At 38.5% G+C, this 20,580-nt stretch overlaps 2 protein-coding genes across 2 annotated transcripts; both read right to left on the bottom strand.

Moving 5' to 3' along the window:
• Positions 1 to 1,750: 1,750 nt before the first annotated feature.
• LOC113685873 (E3 ubiquitin-protein ligase TRIM71) lies at positions 1,751 to 4,834 on the bottom strand. The gene has a single exon (XM_027203451.2). It carries the CDS (start codon positions 4,283 to 4,285, stop codon positions 2,054 to 2,056), a length of 2,232 nt encoding a protein of 743 aa, XP_027059252.2. The 5' UTR covers positions 4,286 to 4,834; the 3' UTR covers positions 1,751 to 2,053.
• Positions 4,835 to 9,047: 4,213 nt separating this feature from the next.
• On the bottom strand, positions 9,048 to 18,327 carry LOC113685879 (meprin A subunit alpha). The gene is made up of 13 exons (XM_027203455.2): positions 18,107 to 18,327; positions 16,415 to 16,471; positions 15,663 to 15,854; positions 14,806 to 14,920; positions 14,006 to 14,193; positions 12,967 to 13,185; positions 12,268 to 12,447; positions 11,479 to 11,658; positions 11,170 to 11,325; positions 10,834 to 11,090; positions 10,351 to 10,432; positions 9,779 to 9,924; positions 9,048 to 9,325 (listed from the first exon to the last, which is right to left on the bottom strand). Exons 1-13 carry the CDS (start codon positions 18,192 to 18,194, stop codon positions 9,179 to 9,181), a joined length of 2,007 nt encoding a protein of 668 aa, XP_027059256.2. The 5' UTR covers positions 18,195 to 18,327; the 3' UTR covers positions 9,048 to 9,178.
• Between the last annotated feature and the right edge of the window lie 2,253 nt (positions 18,328 to 20,580).

Here is a 20,580-nt window from a genome sequence, read left to right as displayed (position 1 = left end):
AATGGCGACCTTTGTTGCTAAGAATAGTGGTGGGGTGAAAAAGAAGCCAATGATAATCTTAAAAGAGTTTTTTTTTTTCGTTTTAGTTTCAACAAGCGGCGCCAGCGACTGGCAGGCATGCAAGGATTCACACTGAAATAACAGAACAACCTTCGTTTTTCATAAAATTGTAATTTACAGTCCTTGAACTTAAAAACAATCCGAAGATTCATTGAAAATATCACTTACTGCGAAGCGCTCGGAGTTTACAGATGTTCAAAAGCTTCTTCTGTTATGGCGTGAGATTGAGGACAAAATTGATCATTACGTTTCGTCGCGTGTGTTTTTCCTGTGTGAAGCAACAGAAGATGCCGGCGACTGACGAAATAACAAGTTAACACGAAAATCAGATAACACCTAAACAAACAATTTTAGCTACCGATTTTCAGTGAATTTTTAAAGAACAATTTTCTTTTCAGTTTCAAGACAATTTGAAGATTCAATATACATACAACGTACTAAAATGCGAAAGTTACACACCACAAAATTGATAAATAGGCCTGAAATGAAATTCTATCTTGTTATTGATTATACGTTGCCTAGCACGTGACTTAAATCTACCCAGGCGGAGATCCAAAATGACGGTGGGAGGCTTGGCTTAGTTATATCACTCGAAACTCGTTCCCGTTTGGCTCATTTGATAAAAAGGGAATCGTTAATGTTTTCATTAAGACAATATTGCCTTGATTTTCTAATATTTACAACGAAAGACAGTAAATTTCACTTTTCACCCACATTTACTTCCAACCTTTTCTTTTGAACCAGAAACAAAAATGATAGACGTTTAAAACACATGACATCATCCACCTTGTCAAATGTAATAGCATGATCATTTCAATTGTAATGCCTTCTTATTCCAACGTTACTTTGTTTCTTTGCTACATTAGCGAACACTGAACTACTGCTCGTACTCTAGATATGACAATCAACCACACAATTCCCTAAACCAGATAACAATAAACATAGTCTAAAAAATCATATGTCAATTCACGAGTTTGCTCACAGAGCACTTTGATTATATTCACAGCAGCTACTGCAGAGGGAAGCATGCATTGGGGTAACCAAAGCGTGTTTGTCTAAGTGTATTGTAATTAGGAATAGTTTCAGTTTACTCCAATTGACTGATTGAAGAATTGGGGTAGAATATAAAATCATCTGAGTGTTAGTTAGGAACCAAATAGAGTATAATTAGATTTAAAAAGGCTCTAACCCTGATTTGCAAGCAAAATACAGAAAGGAGAGTCATTAAGTTTTCATGGAAGGTGACGCATGCTTATGCCATGTGATATTCCTTGAAGTGATTCCAAGAAAACAATGTTCTCAAAGTAATAACCACTGATTTACTGATTACCAATATTCTTTTAAGGTTGTTAATGAAAATTTATAGACCCACTTCAAACTTTTGTCATTAGGAAGCTCAGTTATAGGATTTAACCTTAAGTGGGATGAAAGAAAAAGTTACTCACACAAATAATTTCACACTGAAAGATCTTACTTAGTTTCACTGTTTTATTTAGGTGGGAGGTCACTCGCTCATCTACCTTCAGAGACTTTTCTTGTCACGCACATGGCCTCACCCCCCCTTAGTTTAACAATGGACATTGTTTCTTATATTGTTAAAGAGATATTTTCCCTTCTGTGGCACTGTGGTTGAGTTTACATTTTTCTTTAAGGGAGACTGATATCAAAGATTCATATAGATCAAATGGTGTTCCAGATAAGATGAGAGATTTATTCACAATTCTCAGCTCATTATACATGTATACAAGCTTACATAGTGCTATCATTAACTGAACTGGTTTCTGATCAAAAACAAAATGCCAAACAAATTTATTTAAGTCCGAGGTCTGAATATAAGGCACAAATACCTCACTTTTATTGTGCATGATTTTGGTGCTTGTTGAGCTGAGCTAAGCAGAAAATTGATTGCATATTTACTGCTCACATTATCCACAGCCGAACCTTACAATGCTGCACGCAAAATGAACATATCAGCAGTGATATAAAATAGATATTATACTGATTCGAATATCTGAATACGATGGTTACAGAAGTCTGTGACAACTATCTTTCCATCACTTAAGACTGCTAAGGAGACTGGTAAATTAAATTGCCCTGGGCCAGTGCCCTCTGTTCCAAATTTGGACACAAAATTTCCATCTAAATCAAATACTTGAATTCTGTGATTCATAGAATCACAGACCATCAGGTTTCTTGCCTTATTCACTGCTAAGCAATGGGGTTTATTGAAATTACCATCACCATCTCCCTTTTTCCCAAATTTATATAGATAAGTGCCATCACTGTCAAACACATTGACGCAATGTTTGTCACGGTCTGACACATAATATTTGCCATCATACCTGACACAATGAAAAGGATAGATAAAAGAACCCCTCTCACCAATTTTACGCAGGAAATGGCCATTGTTAGAAAATATCTTAACTAGTTTGTTTGTGTTATCAGTGACGATGATATTGTCATCATCTGAAGATAAACCAAGCGGATTTTTAAGCTGGCGTAATAGATTTCCTTTCTCACCAAACTGGCTCAGGTACTCACCCTGCTCACTGAACAACTGAACACGATGGTTACCATTGTCTGCAACTACAATGTTTCTGTTCTTATCAAATATTATGCCTGTGGGATAATCAAATTCTCCCTGTTTGGCACCCTTCGCGCCAAAAGATCTTAAGTGTGTGCCATCGCTGGTGAATATCTGAACCCGCTCGGCCCCATGGCGTCCATGATCGGTGATTGCTATCTCATCGCGTTCGTTAACTGCTACACCCCACGGGAAGTTAATCATTCCGTCAGAAGAACCTTCTTCTCCAAAAGATAAAACTGGTTCAAAATGGCCGGGATTTAAGTGAGCAGCGAATAGACGGTGAGGAAGAGGTTCTCTATTTACAGCTGCCAACCCTTCACTGGTCTTTGCAACAAAATCGCTGATTTTAAAGCGAACGTCGTTGGGATCTTGAGCCACGGGAACCTTCGTCGCACCATCATTACCTTGGCAAGTGCCAGAATCATCTTGCTCTTTATCGCGTTGCTGTTGGGATTGCTCGTACTCGACGTGACTTGTTCTGAGTGCATTTGGAGTTTCAACAGAGCCGGAGACTGATGCTGTTTGTTTACTTTCAAGGGAACCGATTTCTTCATCGTTCACATTGTTGAATAGGTTTTGATTTCCTTTGAAATTTATCTCGCAAAATCGTACATTGCCAGGAGCAACGGAGTTGTCATGACGAAATTCCCTTTGCAGCAATTTCTCAAAAACACTGTATTGTTGTAATATGTCTGCGTTTGGGTTTCGTTTGAAAAGATTTTCAGTTTTGATAAGTGCTAAACGTTTTGTGTTCACTTGGCTTTCAATCTCGTTTTTATCATGCTCAAGCCTTTGAGTTGACAATGCCGCTTCCTTTTCTAAGTCGGCAATGATTTTCTGTTTCTTCTTTTCAAGGACAGCGATTGTGTCATCGACAAACTGCTCCACTCTTCTCTTTAATTTATGGAAATGAATGTCAATCCTATCACAATCCTCTTCAATTTTTGCTATGTCTGTCATATTCTTCTTTATGCTTTCCCTGTAGGATTCAATTTCAGACATGACATTCGACTTTAGTTCGTTTGCAGTCTCCTCCAAATGTACTTTGGGATGGCCGTCATGTAGTGCTACTATGCAAGTTTGGCAAATGGCAACTTCGCATTTCTTGCAAAAGAACTTTAACTCTTCTGCTTTGTGGTCCTTTATTTGGCAAAAGGCAGGTCTCTTTAGAACATTCTCAAAATCATGTTCTTGAAAGTCGTGAAGAGCCATTACGCGATGTTCTTTGTTAGCCCGAATAATGTTATGCCCGGTGATACACGCGTTACACCAGAATGCGCAGCATTGAAAACAGTACAAACTTTGGGTGCTTGTTTTGTCGCAGTTTCCACATTTCACTCCTCTGCTATCGTGTTCTTTAATGGCCACGACATCTAGCAGGTTTACAAGGCGGAAGTTAGTGGGCAGCTCTTTAAGATCTCCACTGCTAGGAACACTAATTTCTGTTTTGCACTCAGGATCGGGACATGTAAAGGTATCAGGGCGGCCACTTGATCGCAGAACCTGCTCTAAGCAATTCAGGCAAAAACTGTGTAAACATGGCAGCATTTTAGGTTCAGTATTAAGAGCCTGGCACTTTGAACAAGAAACTTCCTTGCAAAGATTCTGAAGGTTGTGTGTTAAAAGTTCAGTTTCCATGACTGTAGCAGCTAGGCAGTTGGCAATAGATCAGTTGTCAACTGGCCGCCAAAACATAACTGCAGCAGAGTCTGCATTAATTTTGAAAAAAAAAACCCCCGTAACGGTCAGTGTTTCTGCTCTTTTATCATGAAATATCTCATGCTTCACTGGATTTCTCGGAATTCGGAATTTGTCAATCACGACTGCTCTTGATCGTAAGCTACACAACTGTTTGAAAATTTTGTTAAAAGCCATCTTGCGATACTCTAAACTCGTTAACAAACAATTAAATGAAAAAAAGCATTTTCCGATCCCAGTTCAAATACGGAATTATCAATTGTTTTCTAAAGTTAAAACATGAGATGTTTTACAAGCTGTCAAAACATGTCTGAAGATTGAAACAGATAGGAAGGTCAGTATAGACATCCGGTCGCTTTCTTGGAATAGCTTTTTTACGCCTGAGTTGTTTGAAACTTTTGAGCTTCCTTCCTGAGTTTTTACCAGAAGGAAAGAAGGGATTTAGTCCTTCATCGCTTTCTTCAAATCATAAAAGCTAATAAACTAGTTCCATATTCGAATTCCTTTATCCCAGCTCCAATTCACAGTGTCATCTTGAATGATTAGATACATAAAGACCTTATTCGTAGTCAGCTGTGGAATTCATTGTTTTAATCTAATTATTAACGCTGAGAGAGGGAGGGATGAATTTACAGGACTAGAAGCAAACCACCCACGCAAATAATGATAGAACAAATAAAAACCAGTTCTTTAATTTTATAACCGAGCCACACTTCTTTGTCTGCTTTTCTTTTCCCGCCTTATAAGAAATGAGCAGAAAAAAAGCAGTTAGACAATAACGAACCAGGAGGCCATGGGCTTCTGAAATCACTTATTAGACGTTTTCGGGTGTAGTATCGCTGAGTATTTTTACGAGTTGCGCCGTATTTTGAAGAGCCCGAAGGTCGAGTCAAAACATAATTGCAGTCGGCTTCACACCAGAACCCTTGCGAACTGAATTCCCAGTTTTCTGGGAATTCCTAAGAATTCCTAGTAATTCTCAAAAATTCCCAATTATGCAAATGACCTTGCAAACTGAATTCCCAGTTTTCTGGGAATTCCTAGGAATTCCTAGGAATTCGCAAAATTTCCCAACTATGCAAATTAGCTCTGATTTAAAAAGCTTGGAATTACTGGGAATTTCTGAACCCTTGCGAACCCTGAACCCTTGCGAACTGAATTCCCAGTTTTCTGGGAATTCCTAAGAATTCCTAGGAATTCTCAAAAATTCCCAATTATGCAAATGACCCTTGCAAACTGAATTCTCAGTTTCCTAGGAATTCCTAGGAATTCTCAAAAATTCCCAACTATGCAAATTAACTCTGATTTAAAAAGCTTGGAATGACTGGGAATTTCTGGGAAAGGAAGACTCCAGTTTTGTGAGGACTTGGAATCCCTAGGAATTCCTAGGAATTCTCAGCTTTACAAACTACCTATAATATAAGAAGTGTGGAACTCTTGGGAATTTCTGGGAATTGAATTTGAGGCAATTTTAATACCCTGAGGTCCACATAAATTCTAAGAAATTCTCAATACCTTGAATGTGAAGGTTTTAAGAAAAGGAGTAATTTCAGAGGCTTAAAACTTTGGCTCAATAAAAGGTATGCTATACAAAACTTACCAAGAGATATACATACATGTATATGTTTATAACTTAAAGATCATGAAATTTATTATTTAAACTAAGTTTTAGTAAATCTTTACATTAATATGGATTTTCTCATGAACCAGCTGTCAGTTATGTTAAATGGAAATTGCCAATTAATCCAATGTACTCATATCACAGATTTGATTTCTAACCTCAAAGGACTCTTGGATTCCATGATCAAAAAATATGTTTATTGTGATGCAAATTAATGTCTCATGTTCACTGATGTGCCAAAATCATCAAACATTCATTGGCTGTTCCATGATACACAACTTCCACAATAATTAACAATAATTACATTGTTATCTACACTTAAAGAACTTTGTTAGTTATGAATACAAGTTACTTCCCTAACCTACATTACTGGTTACCTTTGTTAGAAAACCTTGGAACAGTCAAGCTCAGTTGCCTCAAACACTGTCAGAGACTTTTTGTTGACAATATTTTTAGTAGAAATTTCATGCCTTAGACAAACAAATTCAACACCTAATTAATCTTTCTTTTTTCATGACTGTTGTTGCTGTTTTTTTTTTTCAGTTTTTTGCTCTGTTTTCGTGACTAATTGCTGTAATTTGTTTTGCTGTTTTTATTCTTACAAAACATTTTTGTAAGAGTTCCAATACTTGTGGATCATCTACACACTTTGCAAACATTTGGCATGCAGACAAGATAGAGGTAGTCAATGTTCCCTTTGAGAAAAAACACCTTTTAAATGACGTCTTCAATTTACTTTATTTGAAACTCTGATCTGAAAATATTTGTCAACAAGACTTGTTTGTAGTGAGAAGTACCAACCAAGTTTCCTTTCATAACTTAATTTCTTAAACGTCCCTATCGCTGGATCTCCCAAAAAATATTACATCTTTTATTTTTGGTGCAAAATACAAGTCCTTCTTTATATAAAAATTGCAAGTCACACTTCAATAATAACAGCTCTAAAGTTTACTTGTTGTTCTTCTCTGTCTGTCAGCTATCAACAAAATTGTTTTATACTTCGGACAGTGCATAACTATTTGTGGACCAGAGTTCCAACGCACCTCTGTAATCGCATATAGTTACTTCTGTCTCTTGTAAAAATGTTTCTCCTTTGTAAGACGCACCCTACTCTGTTGTCACTACTGCTTTAAGTTCAGTGGAAACGACTGACTGAGGAATCTAGATGGCGGCGTTGGAACATGTTGCTGAACGCTTGCTACGGTCAAGCTTTGTAGATTTAGGTACTGGTACACTGGGATCATCTATGTATCTCTTATACTTCCTAATGTGGTATCCTTCTCTTATAAATATGAGGGTAAAAGACGATTTGTAGTCGCATTCAAAACTGTGATTGGCTTGTGTTATTTCTCACCTTTGCCATGAACACAACTCAAGTGAGTTTCGAGTCTTTGTTTCCTCGACAACTTTCGGCCACAAATCGTGCATTTGTAACACGATCGATTCTTGTCGATTATTTCTACATAGAGTGAGCTCACATCATTATTTATATCACCAAGGTATCCATCGTCTAGAAGCAGAGAACCGGTCGGAGAAGTCAAAATAAAGTTGTGCGCTTCTCTTAACACTACAATCGGCAAGCCAGCGGATTCACTTTGCTAGCCAATTACAAGTCCTAAAAGATCCACGTGATCATGCCCGTGATCGGAAACAAAGAAAACTCCATTTGGCGCTCATCTTTGAATTTTTTTCTCAACTGTTTTGCTTTATATAACATTTCTAAAGATAGCTTTTATTGTGGTTCAATGGGAAAACGAGAACAGCGTGAGTGTTGTAAAAGAAAAGAAAGTTGTTGGCACCGTGGAGTTAAAAGAAGGGACAACAGTTGACATATTGACTGGTACAAACAAGGGTCGAGTGGCCATCTGTAAAGCTACGATTTTGAAAGTTTGTGTTGAGTACAAATTGCGATATTCGTTACGTGATCAAAATCTTATAAAATAATAGATGTAGCGGGTTGAATTAAGCTTACATAACGCTCAGCGCAACTGAAACTAGAAAAATTCTGAGAATCGAATCGGTCACTTGCATGCCGCAGTTTCTTAATTTCTAGGAATTTCTAGGAATTTCTAGGTTTTTAAAACCAGAGTTGTTATGGTTGGGAATTCCTAGGAATTCCCGGTCCGAATTATCCGTGAAAATTCACACCTTTATTTCTAGGAATTCCAAAAGCCATTTCGCAAGGGAATGCATGCCATTGGAAACAATTAAGAGACTGTAAAATTTTCTTATCCGCATTTCACTCTAAAAGTGTTACACTCTGTGATGGCTAACATCTCAAGGAGACTGTTGATGCGGAAGTTAGTTAGGAGATCGTCAAGATTTCCGCTCTCGGGGACTTGAACTTCTCTTCGGCATTTTGGACACAGTAGGCTATCATGGCGGCCTCTAGTGGTAGTTACTAAAACAAGGAATGACTTAAAACGACCCAAAATGACCTAAAATGACCTTGAGCGATTTCTAAAAATGACCCAAAATGACCTTGAGTGATTTCTAAAATGACCTAAAAGAACCTAATATGTTCTTGAGTGATGTGAACAATGCGGCGTCGACAAAATCTGGATCGGACCGGACCGGATCGGATCCGATTGTTCATTTCGGTTTGCGGACTTTACGTGGTTTAGCGTTTGGTTTTAGGTTTTCGTCAAAAGTTCAAACAGGTTTTCCAAATTTTTTTCAGTTTGTCTTCGATCTGAGCGGCAATTAAGCGCCTCCACTGATTTCGAACAGCCGCGGGGGTAGTTTTTGACTTGTTTTGATATAAACAAAAGGCGATAAGGTTTCTACGATATTAGTGATGGCTGAAGCTTTCCCCAACGAGCGACGACAGACTCTCAAGGGGTAGGGTGGGGGCAGCTACTAAGTGTAGTTACGAAGAGCAGTTGAGAACCTTACACCTTGACGAGATATTTTCGTTCTACTGAAGCGAAGACACTTGATTCTCTACCCAACCATGTTCAATAGGCACACATTCTCTTTGCAAGAAGTACGTTGATTTCATTCGAGCAACCCGTTTAAACGTCTTTTTGATATACGATGACTATATTTCTATACTTTCGGTCCTCCAAGATGATATCTCACTGGCATGCAATAGTTTATTGTCATCTCTTACTCATAACACCCATTTCTTTATCTTTTACTCTTTTGCATTTCCGATACTAATGAACAAAGATTGATTATTTATGACACGAGAAAATCTTTAATTATGGCATTTAAGACAGAAGTCTGTAAACGGCATTAATTCTCGCTGCTCCAACTCCAAATGGGCATTTGGATTTGTCAGCTGCACCCCAACGATCATATTTCACCTTGTATATATCTCCACTCCAACATTCCGCGTAAAACTGAATAGCGAAAACCTGAAAAGGGAAAAATTGTACAGACCTTCACTTAAAGGAAAACATGTTTAACATAGCGAGGAGGTAGAAGCCGAAAAAAATGAACAGGGGGGGATGTTATTATTATTTTTTTAAGCATCTCATCAGGCCTTAAATCCGGTTAACGAATCGCACGCTTGCTAACGATCCAGCCTTTTACAATACGGAACACAGTTCGAAAAAAATCAAATCAGCAGAAAAAAATAATTAAATTGTTTACCGGTCTGGGCCGGTCCGTATGGAAAAAAATTGAATGTGCCTCAGACGGTATTCAATACCTCAGGTACTGTTTTTCTCGTACGGACCTCTAGCCAGCATAAATCACCTACAAATTCAAGGAAACCTAATTTACAGGTGGCTTCATTTGAAAACTTGAATTGGGCAATTAAGCCTTAGGCAGCAAAATGAACATTCACAATTTAAAGAGGAGCTTGCCTGATAACCGTGTTGTTTGGTCAGTAAAGCACACTTCTGAATGGTTTTTTCCAAATGATACCAATCTATCTCGGGCCGCAAGTTTTTCAGCATTGTTGGAAAGACTCGATCCTTTGTGTTATCTTTAAAGCAGCCAACCTCTTCCACTGTAAAGTATGATAGATCACCCTTAAATCTCCTCTTCTCTTAATCTGTCCACTGCATTTAATTTCATGAGAGGAGAACTTATTGATACATTAAAACCATCTCCCCAAGCGAGGTTGTACCTTTCTAAATCTTTGTAAGTGTAACAACTTTCAAACAAATTCTAAAGTTAATGGAGATACTTGAACGCATCGTAATAGCTTTAATAAAACAAGTACAGCTTGGAATGTGATCATGAGCACTTGTTAAAATTTACAAAAGCGTGCTAGAACTAATTCATAAACCACTGAGGTAAGGAGATTAAAGATAACTTGATCACGAGGTGCCATTGAAACAAAATGAAAACTGCCAATCATTTAAGTTTCCTATGGGTATAACAGAACCTGTTAACAAGAAAATATGAAAACATAAACTAGTATGAAACTTACTGCATGGCCCCTCAGTCAAACGAATATCATCGAGTCCAATATCACCTCGAAAGCTATTTCCTCTGATGGCTTCGATGGCAACCTAGGAAGTCATTCACAACGGTGAAAGTGTTCCTTTTACACCCTTCTACTCCCAAGATCTCATTTGCAGTTCTCCTTACTGTCTGCCATACAATTCTTACAATGTTAAATCGGAGAATTTTATATTAGATAAAATAATCCCCTAAAAGATTTTTTCTCTATTCCCATCACTTTGTCTGCTTGATTTTCTATTGATATCGTAGGGAGAAATTCTCTGTTGGTTACTTATGGGTGTTAAAGGTGCGGTGAAACCGTGGAAGTGTTGACGAACTCTTTATTTAAAGAGCCTTGTAAGATCGCAAAATCGTCTTGATATTTGACATGATTGAAAATATGCTGATTGGCAAAGCATTGTGGGTATAGCGATTACCTCGCGAGTGGCCGAGAAATACATTATCTTACCTTAAATTCCACTTTGCTTTCAAGTGTCAACTTAGCTTCTCTCCACTGATCTCCCTGGTCACCGGACTTGGACCAAGCAAGATTTGACGTGCCGTCCTTGTCCAAGATGAGAACATTTAGCGTCCCGGTTGATGAGCCGTACATGTGGTACCAAAATGATAAGCACCGGCCTTGGGTCGCTGGGAATTGCTCACTGAGTAGCCTAGCCTGATCACCCTCCTGAGCAGGACTAGAAGCCTCGACATAGAGATAGCTGCCTGTGGTGCGGTAAATATGACGTGTACACAACGCTATTCATATTTAACATAGATACTTACATGGATAAGATATTCGTACCTGCGCCTGTCGTGTGGTCTGCGGAAGGCCCAGTGCTGCTACTGGGTGTTGCACCAGACCCTCGCTGCCACTTAAATCGGTCACTGCTGTAAACTTGGACGTTGGACCAACGGCAGAATCCATCCTCCTCGAAGTCAAAGTCACAATCATTAGGGCCTGTTCAACAGGAAAGACAATTGCTCACTTTTCACTGGATGCTTACTAGTTTTGCTTGCAAGACCTAGACTCTGTAAATAGCAAGTTTTCGTCCGAGGTCAGCCCCATTCCCTTATGGTATGTAAAGTACAAGAAGAGTCTGGTACTACTCACCTAAGCCGCACCTTCCTTTTATACAAGCTGCCTGTTGTTTATCATCTCCAGAGCAGAGTTTTCCGGAATTAGCCGGGGTCGGATCATCACATTGGCGGGATCTAATTTTAGTCCCATTTCCACAGATCTTGCTGCAAGTACTCCATGCTGACCAGCGTCCCCAGTGACCATCTATAGGGGCTGTAATGTGCATTAAATTGCATACTTTTTGAGATATTATGGTGACAATTGATCGTTATTTGCCAAAGGTGATTAAGGTGATTTCTTATGAACAGAATTTTATGTAAGTTTTTCTTTTCACTTCATCGTTCCTCCGTCCACCGTTATAATGTTTCGAAATTTGCTGTAAATAAGCAAAGATGACGTTGTCCGGGGAGTTACGAGGCTACGGTCTGTGCGACTTAAAGAAAAAATAGTAAGTGTTAATTCCATCGGTTCAAGGTACGAATGGAAGAAGCAGAAAGTACAGTTTTAAAAATTAAGTGTACTGTATTGATCAAAACGCAGAATTAAATTTTTGTTGTATAAGGCGCATGCCCAGTTAGATCAAAATCAAATTTTTCTTTTACATTTTACAGCATCAGGAGGAGACAGGATGTGACCGAGTACAAGCAAAAAGACATGTCAAGGGGAGAGTGGGGCTATCTCTGCAAAAAAACAGCCCGTTACCCATCTTTAGTGGATCTTCCATAGCAGACTACCTCATTGTATAATACACATTTGTACACTATGATGCGCAGAACTGAAGGTGCAGAGAATAATATCAACACCCCTTGATTACCCGCTCACCTTTGCATTCCTGATCAGTGCAGGCTACCTCTTCTGTTTCCACTCCATATGACTGGCCTGGACAGTCTACATCTTTGTTTGCAGAAGCGCAGAATCGTTGACGAGTCTTTCTACATCTGGAACTGCAAGGTCCATATTCTGACCAACTACTCCACCCAGGCTTGCTTGAGCTTATACCACCTAAAATGAAAAAAGGATTTAGAAATATTACCCACCATTACTACTTCGTACGAACTACAAACATGTATCCAATGTGTTACAGTTGCTTTGCTGTTACCTCATGTGCTACTGCGGTAGGGCTATGATGTCGTTTCTGTTGTTTATCAACCGGTGTGATCAGGAACCAATGTCTAAAATACATCGGTCATTTCTGTCGTTTTCCTGACATTACGCTAACAAAATTTTTTTTCTCCTTTTCGTTTTCGTTTTCAAAGAAGATGCTATTTGTCATAATGGCCACATCAACGAGAATTAACATCTCGAAGTTGCTGAACGTCCCCAATGAACAAACGAAAAAGAGAACGCAAGTAAAAGCTGACCCCCAGGCAATGATCGAACGCTCCAGAGCATCAACATTTCTAATTGAAGGAACATACTGGAACTGTTGGTCTTTTTCAGGAGGCCCATGAGACAATACTACAAAACTTATCAATGATGAGCTGATGTCATCAAAAATTTAAAACTGATCACGAGACTTACTGCCGCATTCGTAAAGGGCGTTGATTTCCTGTATGTCTAACGCCGTGAAGCCATTTCTCTGACCAAGAGATCTTGAAGGGTCCCTGATCGACCGTAGGGTTGGTTTTCCATTCTTGGAGAAGCCGTTAGTGCCGTAATGCATAATGCTGTCATAATCGTATAGTACCTGAAGAGTGTCAATCTTGCCGCGATCGTATTTGTTGAAGTTGTGTGCCTCGCCTGCAGTTAAATAAAGATTTAAAGAGCAACGTTTCAGTCGTGTGTCTGAGAGTGTATCTGCAATTGTTACTGATTAGTGGAAAAAAAAAACTTGCACTGTCTTGTCAAAGAACTTGCTGAAAATACCAAGTGATTTGGGCCCGTCATTACATAGCTTGAACACTCTCAAAAAACGAACCTTACGCAACAACAATGGTTTGAATTGAAGCCGGTTACAGGCTATCGAGTCGAACACTCGAAGAGGAACTCCACATCTACGTGCACCCAGGTATCATTCTATTCAAAACCCCAACGGAACAAAAACTTATCTGTAACAAACGATTTTATTCACTTGAAGGAAAATAATTCAGATATAATTATTTAAAGCTCGGCTTTACGACAAAAGACAAAGGATTATATATTAATCAAAACTATAACGAATTCTCGAACGTGATTGGTTATCACCAGCCCGATTTGAGCACTAATAGGACAGCGTACGCGTCATCGCGTCATGCCTGTAAGTGGACAGTGTAATAGGACAGTTAAAGGACAGTTAACACGTCGTGCCTGTGTAAGTGGACAGGACGCGCATTTCGCCGATTTAACTGTTGTTTTTGTGAAAACGTATAACCGATGTCTAGTTTCCTTCTCAAATTTTGTCATAGTTGTGATTAATTAATAACAGGACTTCGTGTCGTCCAATTCTGTCTGTAATCATACTCGTGATTGACAAATCGGACTTCCGCTTCGCGGTCGTCCTATTTTGTTAATCACTCGTATGATTACAGACGGAATTGGACTCCACTCGGTCCTATTACCATTATATATTATTATAACGTACCTTCCACAATATTCTCCCATAGCACTTCGACATACTGATTTCTGTCTGGTCGCGACTGCTCGTGCCAAAAGCCAACTGCGTGCATTATTTCATGCATTATGGTCCCTTTGTGATTACAACCGCTGCCCAAGGAAACGTCTTGTCCATGGTTGACTCTCCAATATTTTTTACCTACACTAGACCAGCATCTAAAAATAAAAAGAATATTTTCCTGCTGTTAATTTCTTTTTATGAATTAGGTTTCAGGCAACATCGACAATTATTTTCTTAGCAAAAGAAGTTTACAGACACAGCTCTCTTACTGAGCTAGCCAAAGTCAATAATTATCAAGTTGAGAATATCAGCTTGAAGTTAAAGATTTTTGATGGAATCGAATTTTGATACGTCGACAGTCAACCTGACTACAGAAATATTCTTGCTGAAGTGTTTGAATGACCTTTTACGGGAAGTCACTGCTATGGTGAACTTTTTGATTTGATTAATGAATTTCTACTTGGTATAACTACTTGGAATAGCACTCTTGGGATAACGCCTCCATTCCTCTTGTGATCGGACAAGCTGCTTTGACATTGAAACGCAACATAATATATCTATTCCCCAAGATGAGTGTTCCAAAGCAGTAAACATATCCCATAGCCCCTGCACAGTTTATCTTCAGAAGTTACTGTCAAATTTCGATTTTCTGTGAAGGTCGTTTTGATGGCAAACTAAAAATGCGTGGCTAAATCCCACTCTCGATTGACAAGGTCAAAACCTACTCCTAAAGTTTAGTTCTTCATTGCCCATTTTTATCAGCTTACCCATCTTTTTTTACGAAAAGCAGCCAGTTTGGCTCCTTGGTTCTCTCAACAAACTTTAAACAAGTGTGTTTTCGGAATTCATCCATAGCTTCGTGTATAGCAGTCTGATAATCAGCTGTAAAAGAGATATATAAAAAATGCTTTACTATTCCTTCATCAGAAAACCACAGAATTTCTACCATTTATCAAACCCTTTACACCCTTACATCAAAATGCATATTCTAGATACTGTTCTCCATTCATATCCTGAGCTACTGACGAGGAGAATTTGTTTGATAATCAAGAGCTTCTTTAGTTGGTGATCACTTCCCTTATTCTCCTGACCTTAATGCTTGATTAAGGATGATACTGTAAGGAGAAATTAGATGCTAGACACGAGTGGCGGTCAAGCTGTTAATGAGACTCCCTCCTACACTTTTACTTGTGGCCAAAAGGATAAAGCCAATACGTGTAGATTTCTGGTTAATGGCGAGCCAACTTTTCAATTGGATGTCGAAAGCGATCCAGGGCTACTTTCGTTTTAATTTACTTCGCTGTGTGATTGGTTTAGAAAGCTTGCACCATGCACTTTCTCGACCGATCAGATTCAAACTGAAACCAATCGCGGCTACTGCTACTTGATCACTCGCGTTTTCGCGCTTGAAGCAGATTTCGTGTTTGTCCGGTTGCTAGTGACTATTTCCTTTAATCTGGTTGGGCTTCAGTCATAACCTTAATCGCAGTGCGCTCTATTCTTCTAAACTTTCTCGAGGCAGGTATTCATTTGACTTTTGTCAAGGTTCGATGTACTTTGTCCACTAACGGTCCGTGCTGTTGTGAGAATCATACCTTTAAACATGCTGCTGATTTCCTCTTACCTGAAAGACTCGAATCAAACTTATAAGGAACAACTTTGTCTTGCCATAGAACCATCCTATTGCGATTAGCATTTCTTTTCTGTCGACTTGGCGCCAGTTCCCCATCAACGTCACCCTCTTCTCGCGTGTCCACAAACCTCAGATCCAACGGGGATAACTTGATATCACCCTCAAACAGAGAATTAGCGACCACTGAGTTTTGGACATAAAAATGAGAAGATGATGAAATAAAGAATGTTCGATTACGTTTAAACTATTAAAATTACATACCAATGCTCGAGACGAAAAACTTTCCACAAAATTCAAATCTTATCGATACAAAAGTAAAATAATGATTTTAAGCTTAAAACGGCAGTTTTTCACTGTCTTATATCTTAGTTGTCAGTCACATTTTAAAGATGCAAAATTGCTTTCAGCAACAATTTTTCAGTTTTTGTATCTCTTTGCTGAAACGTTCGAGTGTCGAAAGTGATCCGAAATCACTCTGATTTTGCTTTACTTCGCTCTGTGATTGATCTAGAAAATTTGTGCCTCTTTCTCATCCAATAAGATGCAAAACTAAAACCAGTCACGACTTGGTCGCCCGCGTTTTCCCGCGCTTAAGGTAGTTTGGTTGAATTTACTTTGAGATCTCATTGGCTCTTAAAGGTATTAAAGGTATTTTCCTTTCTCCTTATTGGCTGTCATGATAACTTTGGTTTTTGGCTTTGCGACACTCAATAAAAAGGCAATCTATTGTGCTACGTTGTAACCTTTATTGGCTCTGTCCAGATGACTTGTTATTCCCTCCTCTTCATTGTTTCCTTTTACTGAAAAGATAAAAGAGTTTTTACAGTGGTGGATTGGCCTCTTTTTCTCTACTCCAGTTGATCTTTCTCTGCCAGCCTTGACGACGCTCTGACACTGAGTTTTATTTACTTTTATAAAATAATTCAAATAGTACGCGCGCTCTGATTGGCCATAAAGCCATTTTACATGAGCGTATGTAAACACGGTTTTCGTTCCTCTTTCATTAGTTATTTTATAAAAGAAATGTAAAATGGTTTCCGTGTTTACATAGCCTGATGTAAACACTTGGGAGGTTGGGAGAACACTCGATAAGCTGGAAACCACTCCGCTTCGCGTCGTGGTTTCCTTACGCTTATCTCGTGTTCTCCCAAACTCCCGCGTGTTTGTATGAGGCTATGTAAACACGGAAACCATTTTACATTTCTTCAATAAAGTATGGAACACAGAACTAATTTCTTGCCGCTCTAAGGCAACATTAATCAATGTGCACTTTGTTATGTGTGTTGCACAATTAGTTAACGCAAAAAACTGAGACGAAAACGAAACAGTTTCACTTACACAACGCTTGAATTTTATGGAGATAGATAAACAAAACATTTTGACTCTTCAAGTTTAGGGAAGTAATAGGTCGGCGACGCGTGCGTGTTTCGCGCGTGCAATGCGTGGGAATTACTCGAGTGTCATTGCACGCGCGAGCAGCACTATTTCTTCTGTGCTATTAGAGACTTAATGCGGCTCCGGAAGGTTTGAGAATGGCCTCGATAGACGTGTCTTCACGTGAGTAATCACTAAAGAAAGTTGATTTAGAAATTAAGGAGATATTGCCTTGAGGCTGAAGAAAACACAATCGGTCTTTTCCGTGTTGTAATCACAGCTGAATGCATACACAGATTATCAGTGATTTATGTCAGGTCAGGAGCCCATTGTCATTAATGGGCTCCTGGTCAGGTTAAACAGGCCTTGCAATGAACTCGATGTTAAATCAGTTCCTTCACCGTTTGCTGTTGTTCTCTTTACAGTACTCCCTGTCAGAATTGTTTGTCTTGAAAAAGTCAATAAACTCCCTGAATGTCACATCTGGAGATATTACCGACAATGGCTTAAAGACTTGTTATCAGCTTGACCTTTGAAATTTTCTTTTTCCTTTCTTGATTTTGTTTTATTTATTTATTTCTTCTTATAATTATTTTTAGGACGCTCTCTTGTCGAAGATGTCAAGACCTTGTCAAAAATGCCAACCAGGCACTGAGAAAGTTAATGAACATTTACAAGAGAAAATAAACTGCAGTTTATATTCTCTTGACATTTGACTATTATTACACTTTTATTTTAGACGATAAACTTTGCTAGATAGGTTCCCACTCATGTACTTTTCAGAGTCGAATTTAATTATTTCACATAAATGAATCCAGAAGATGACTAGAGGAAATGTGTAGCTGTTGTTTGATTATCCAGAAAATGTGTCAAAAGTTTGGAGAATAGTCTGAATCCAAAAGAGACTAGCGGAAAGTGAAAAATTTTCTTTCAGCTGATTAATTAATTTTCGTGTGGTAACTGAAAAAGAAATGACTCCCTAAATGTAATTTTGATATGAGTTAAAATTAGCAACCCTCGTCAAATTTGACCTCTAGAGAAAAATTCATAGGAAAACTCACCTGATTGCAGCGCAGCAGGAAGAGCTAAGCTTTTGTACATGATGGAAGACAAAACTATGTAAATAAAAGAAACACCTCTAGCGGCCATTTTTTTTCGGTTGTACCAAATCCAGAGCTTGTTCAATCTTGTCGTGAATGCAGTGAAGTTATTACAAACACGTTCTCTTTAATCGGCCGAGTGTCAGAAAGGATGATCGCTCTTTATTTCCTTGGCCTTTTATTGCCTCCAAGAGCAGAAGTCCTCATATGCCATTTTCCCAAGATAATAACAGTAATTCCTTAGCAACGTGAGCAGAGATTTACAAAGCTCTATAGAAAAGGTGACATTTTTCTCTTACACTCGCCATAATCCGGCTATGATTGGACAGAGCATGCTTAAGACAATTATCCTACATTATAAGATGATTTTAGCCAAGGAAATCGAACGAAGCGAGCGGAATACTAGGATGACACTGGCGTATCAATTTCACTTGTTTAACCAAGACGTCGTGCACGGTTGACTCAAGAACTAAGGGATTATTCAGTATGGCGATTGAAAGATGAATCTGTCTATTGTGCAAATCTATGAGAAAAGCTTGTTTAGACAGGCGTCCTCTTTTCAGTCAGCGCTTACTTCGCACGTTTTATTAAACCAAGAAAAAATGTCCGTATCTAATAATGAATCTGACTTGCAATTTCCTAATGCCACTTACTTGAGTTACAATTGGTTGTGAAATTTATAAGTGGCTGACCTCTTTCCGTTGTATTTTGCGGGAAGTTTGTACACATTTCCGACTTTTTTTTAGCGCTATTGAAACAGCAAAAATGGCTTAATGGAATACGCCGCGATAACGGAAAACACAAATATTCAAAAATGATATTATCTTTAAGTGTTAAATCTCTGGTAATTAAATAAATATAAAGAAGCGTATCTTAGCAACGTTGTAATAGAAAGAACATGCAGTAAAACATTATAAAATGAACAATTCATGCGAATTCCAGTGCTTAGGATCACTTTTTTCTCCTTAGAAAAAGATCACATGGTCTTCTATGCTAAATTCAAACCCCTACTGTTCGATAAATTCCCTCGTATTAAAAGTGTACTCTCTATCCCAAAGTTGATGGAGGTCTATTTAATCAGATCAAAGGCAAACAACCAAGCAAGATGTTTGCTGTATGGCCACAGCTGAGACAAGCTATTGACCACCCCTGACCTCTGTAGACTTAACCTCTAAACAATTTCGAAATAACTGTTTCAAAATTGTGTATGTGTAAGAGATTTTTTTAAAGCAATCACATTCATCCTGTTATGTTAAATTTGCATAAAATTGTCTAATTTATCTCAAAATAAACATCAATTTCATTACTTATTTCCTTTATTTGAACAAAGAAGTCAATAACGAGGTAATGTAAGCTTAAACTTGGTGAGAGTTTTTTCTCAAAGATTTCCTTTGACGCAAGAAGAAGATAGCGGTGTAAAGAAAATAGAGAGGGGAATGGTGTCAACAATCAAGTTCCGCCCAATCCCCACTCGTATGAAGACTTCGCATTTCTGTTCGTGTTAAAAGAGTCTGTCTAAGACCACATATTGATAAAAGTACAGCATAGTAGGTTTGATAGAAGGATTGAAATAATTGTCTTTAGCTTTAAAACAGAGTGAATTCAGTTTTTCTTTTATTTCATACCCGGGATTTCAAATAAGTTACGTCACAGTTTGTGTATCTTGAAAAATTTAACCTACATTTTTCAAGTTTGTTTGCAATCCGTTCCAATCTTCCCCATCCAATCTTCCCCTTCCTGTATCATCTAAGTTCTGACAATGGGCTAACGATAGAAAAACGTCAGCTTTAAAAACTCTTTATTTTTACCAATTTACATTATCAACTCAGCTGATAAAACCAAATTATCTGTGTTCTCTGCTGATTTAATACCGCCTGTTTTGTGCTTTTGTGCCTTTCTATTTCACAACAATAACATATGGCGTGAAATAGCTCCTTCGATAATACCTCTGTTGGTCAGTTGTGCTACTCACGCTACGTTTATAGGGAAAGCCCTCGTTAGATTTACTTAATCGTAAGCGAGGAAAAATTTAGGTAGATGCAATCGAGTGGCGACGTACTAGTTAACCTCTTCGCAAAACATGCAACAAACAGTTTCCTTTCGTGGTACGACTCACTCCGTTTCGCTTTTTCGCTCTTCGGGAACACACTTCCCGAGATATCTTTAACTTTTACGGTCTACGTTACAATGATTTATCGCCCGGAGTCGTATTCGAGAACCAGTCTTCCTCCGGTTTTGAGTCTAAACATACAGGGCGTATACGTGGCAACACGAACTAACAACACCATATTATGTTCGTTCTAACTCGCCGCAGTTCCAGATTTGGTGGTTATGAATGCGCAGCAGCACTGCAGAGCATAGACACTCTGCGCACATCTTTCTTGTGCTCGCTCGTAAATATCAAAAGAAGAGATGTGTCGCAAACGATGGGGAAT

This window comes from Pocillopora damicornis, chromosome 12, assembly GCF_964200805.1.
Source record: "Pocillopora damicornis chromosome 12, jaPocDami1.2, whole genome shotgun sequence".
Taxonomy (NCBI): domain Eukaryota; kingdom Metazoa; phylum Cnidaria; class Anthozoa; order Scleractinia; family Pocilloporidae; genus Pocillopora; species Pocillopora damicornis.
Note: the sequence above shows the minus strand (reverse complement) of the source record. Positions and strands in the feature narration are given on the sequence as shown.

Bases quoted from the DNA above. Each gene is read 5' to 3' on its own strand.
- LOC113685879 (XM_027203455.2), bottom strand. From the start codon at position 18,194: ATGGCCGCTAGAGGTGTTTCTTTTATTTACATAGTTTTGTCTTCCATC. The intron at 15,855-16,414 runs GTTACAACGTAG...TCCAAAACTCAG, and splicing joins TCTGGACAGAGCCAATAAAG to TGGTCGCTAATTCTCTGTTT. The intron at 11,091-11,169 runs GTACGAATATCT...ACCGCACCACAG, and splicing joins AGACCACACGACAGGCGCAG to GCAGCTATCTCTATGTCGAG.
- LOC113685873 (XM_027203451.2), bottom strand. From the start codon at position 4,285: ATGGAAACTGAACTTTTAACACACAACCTTCAGAATCTTTGCAAGGAA.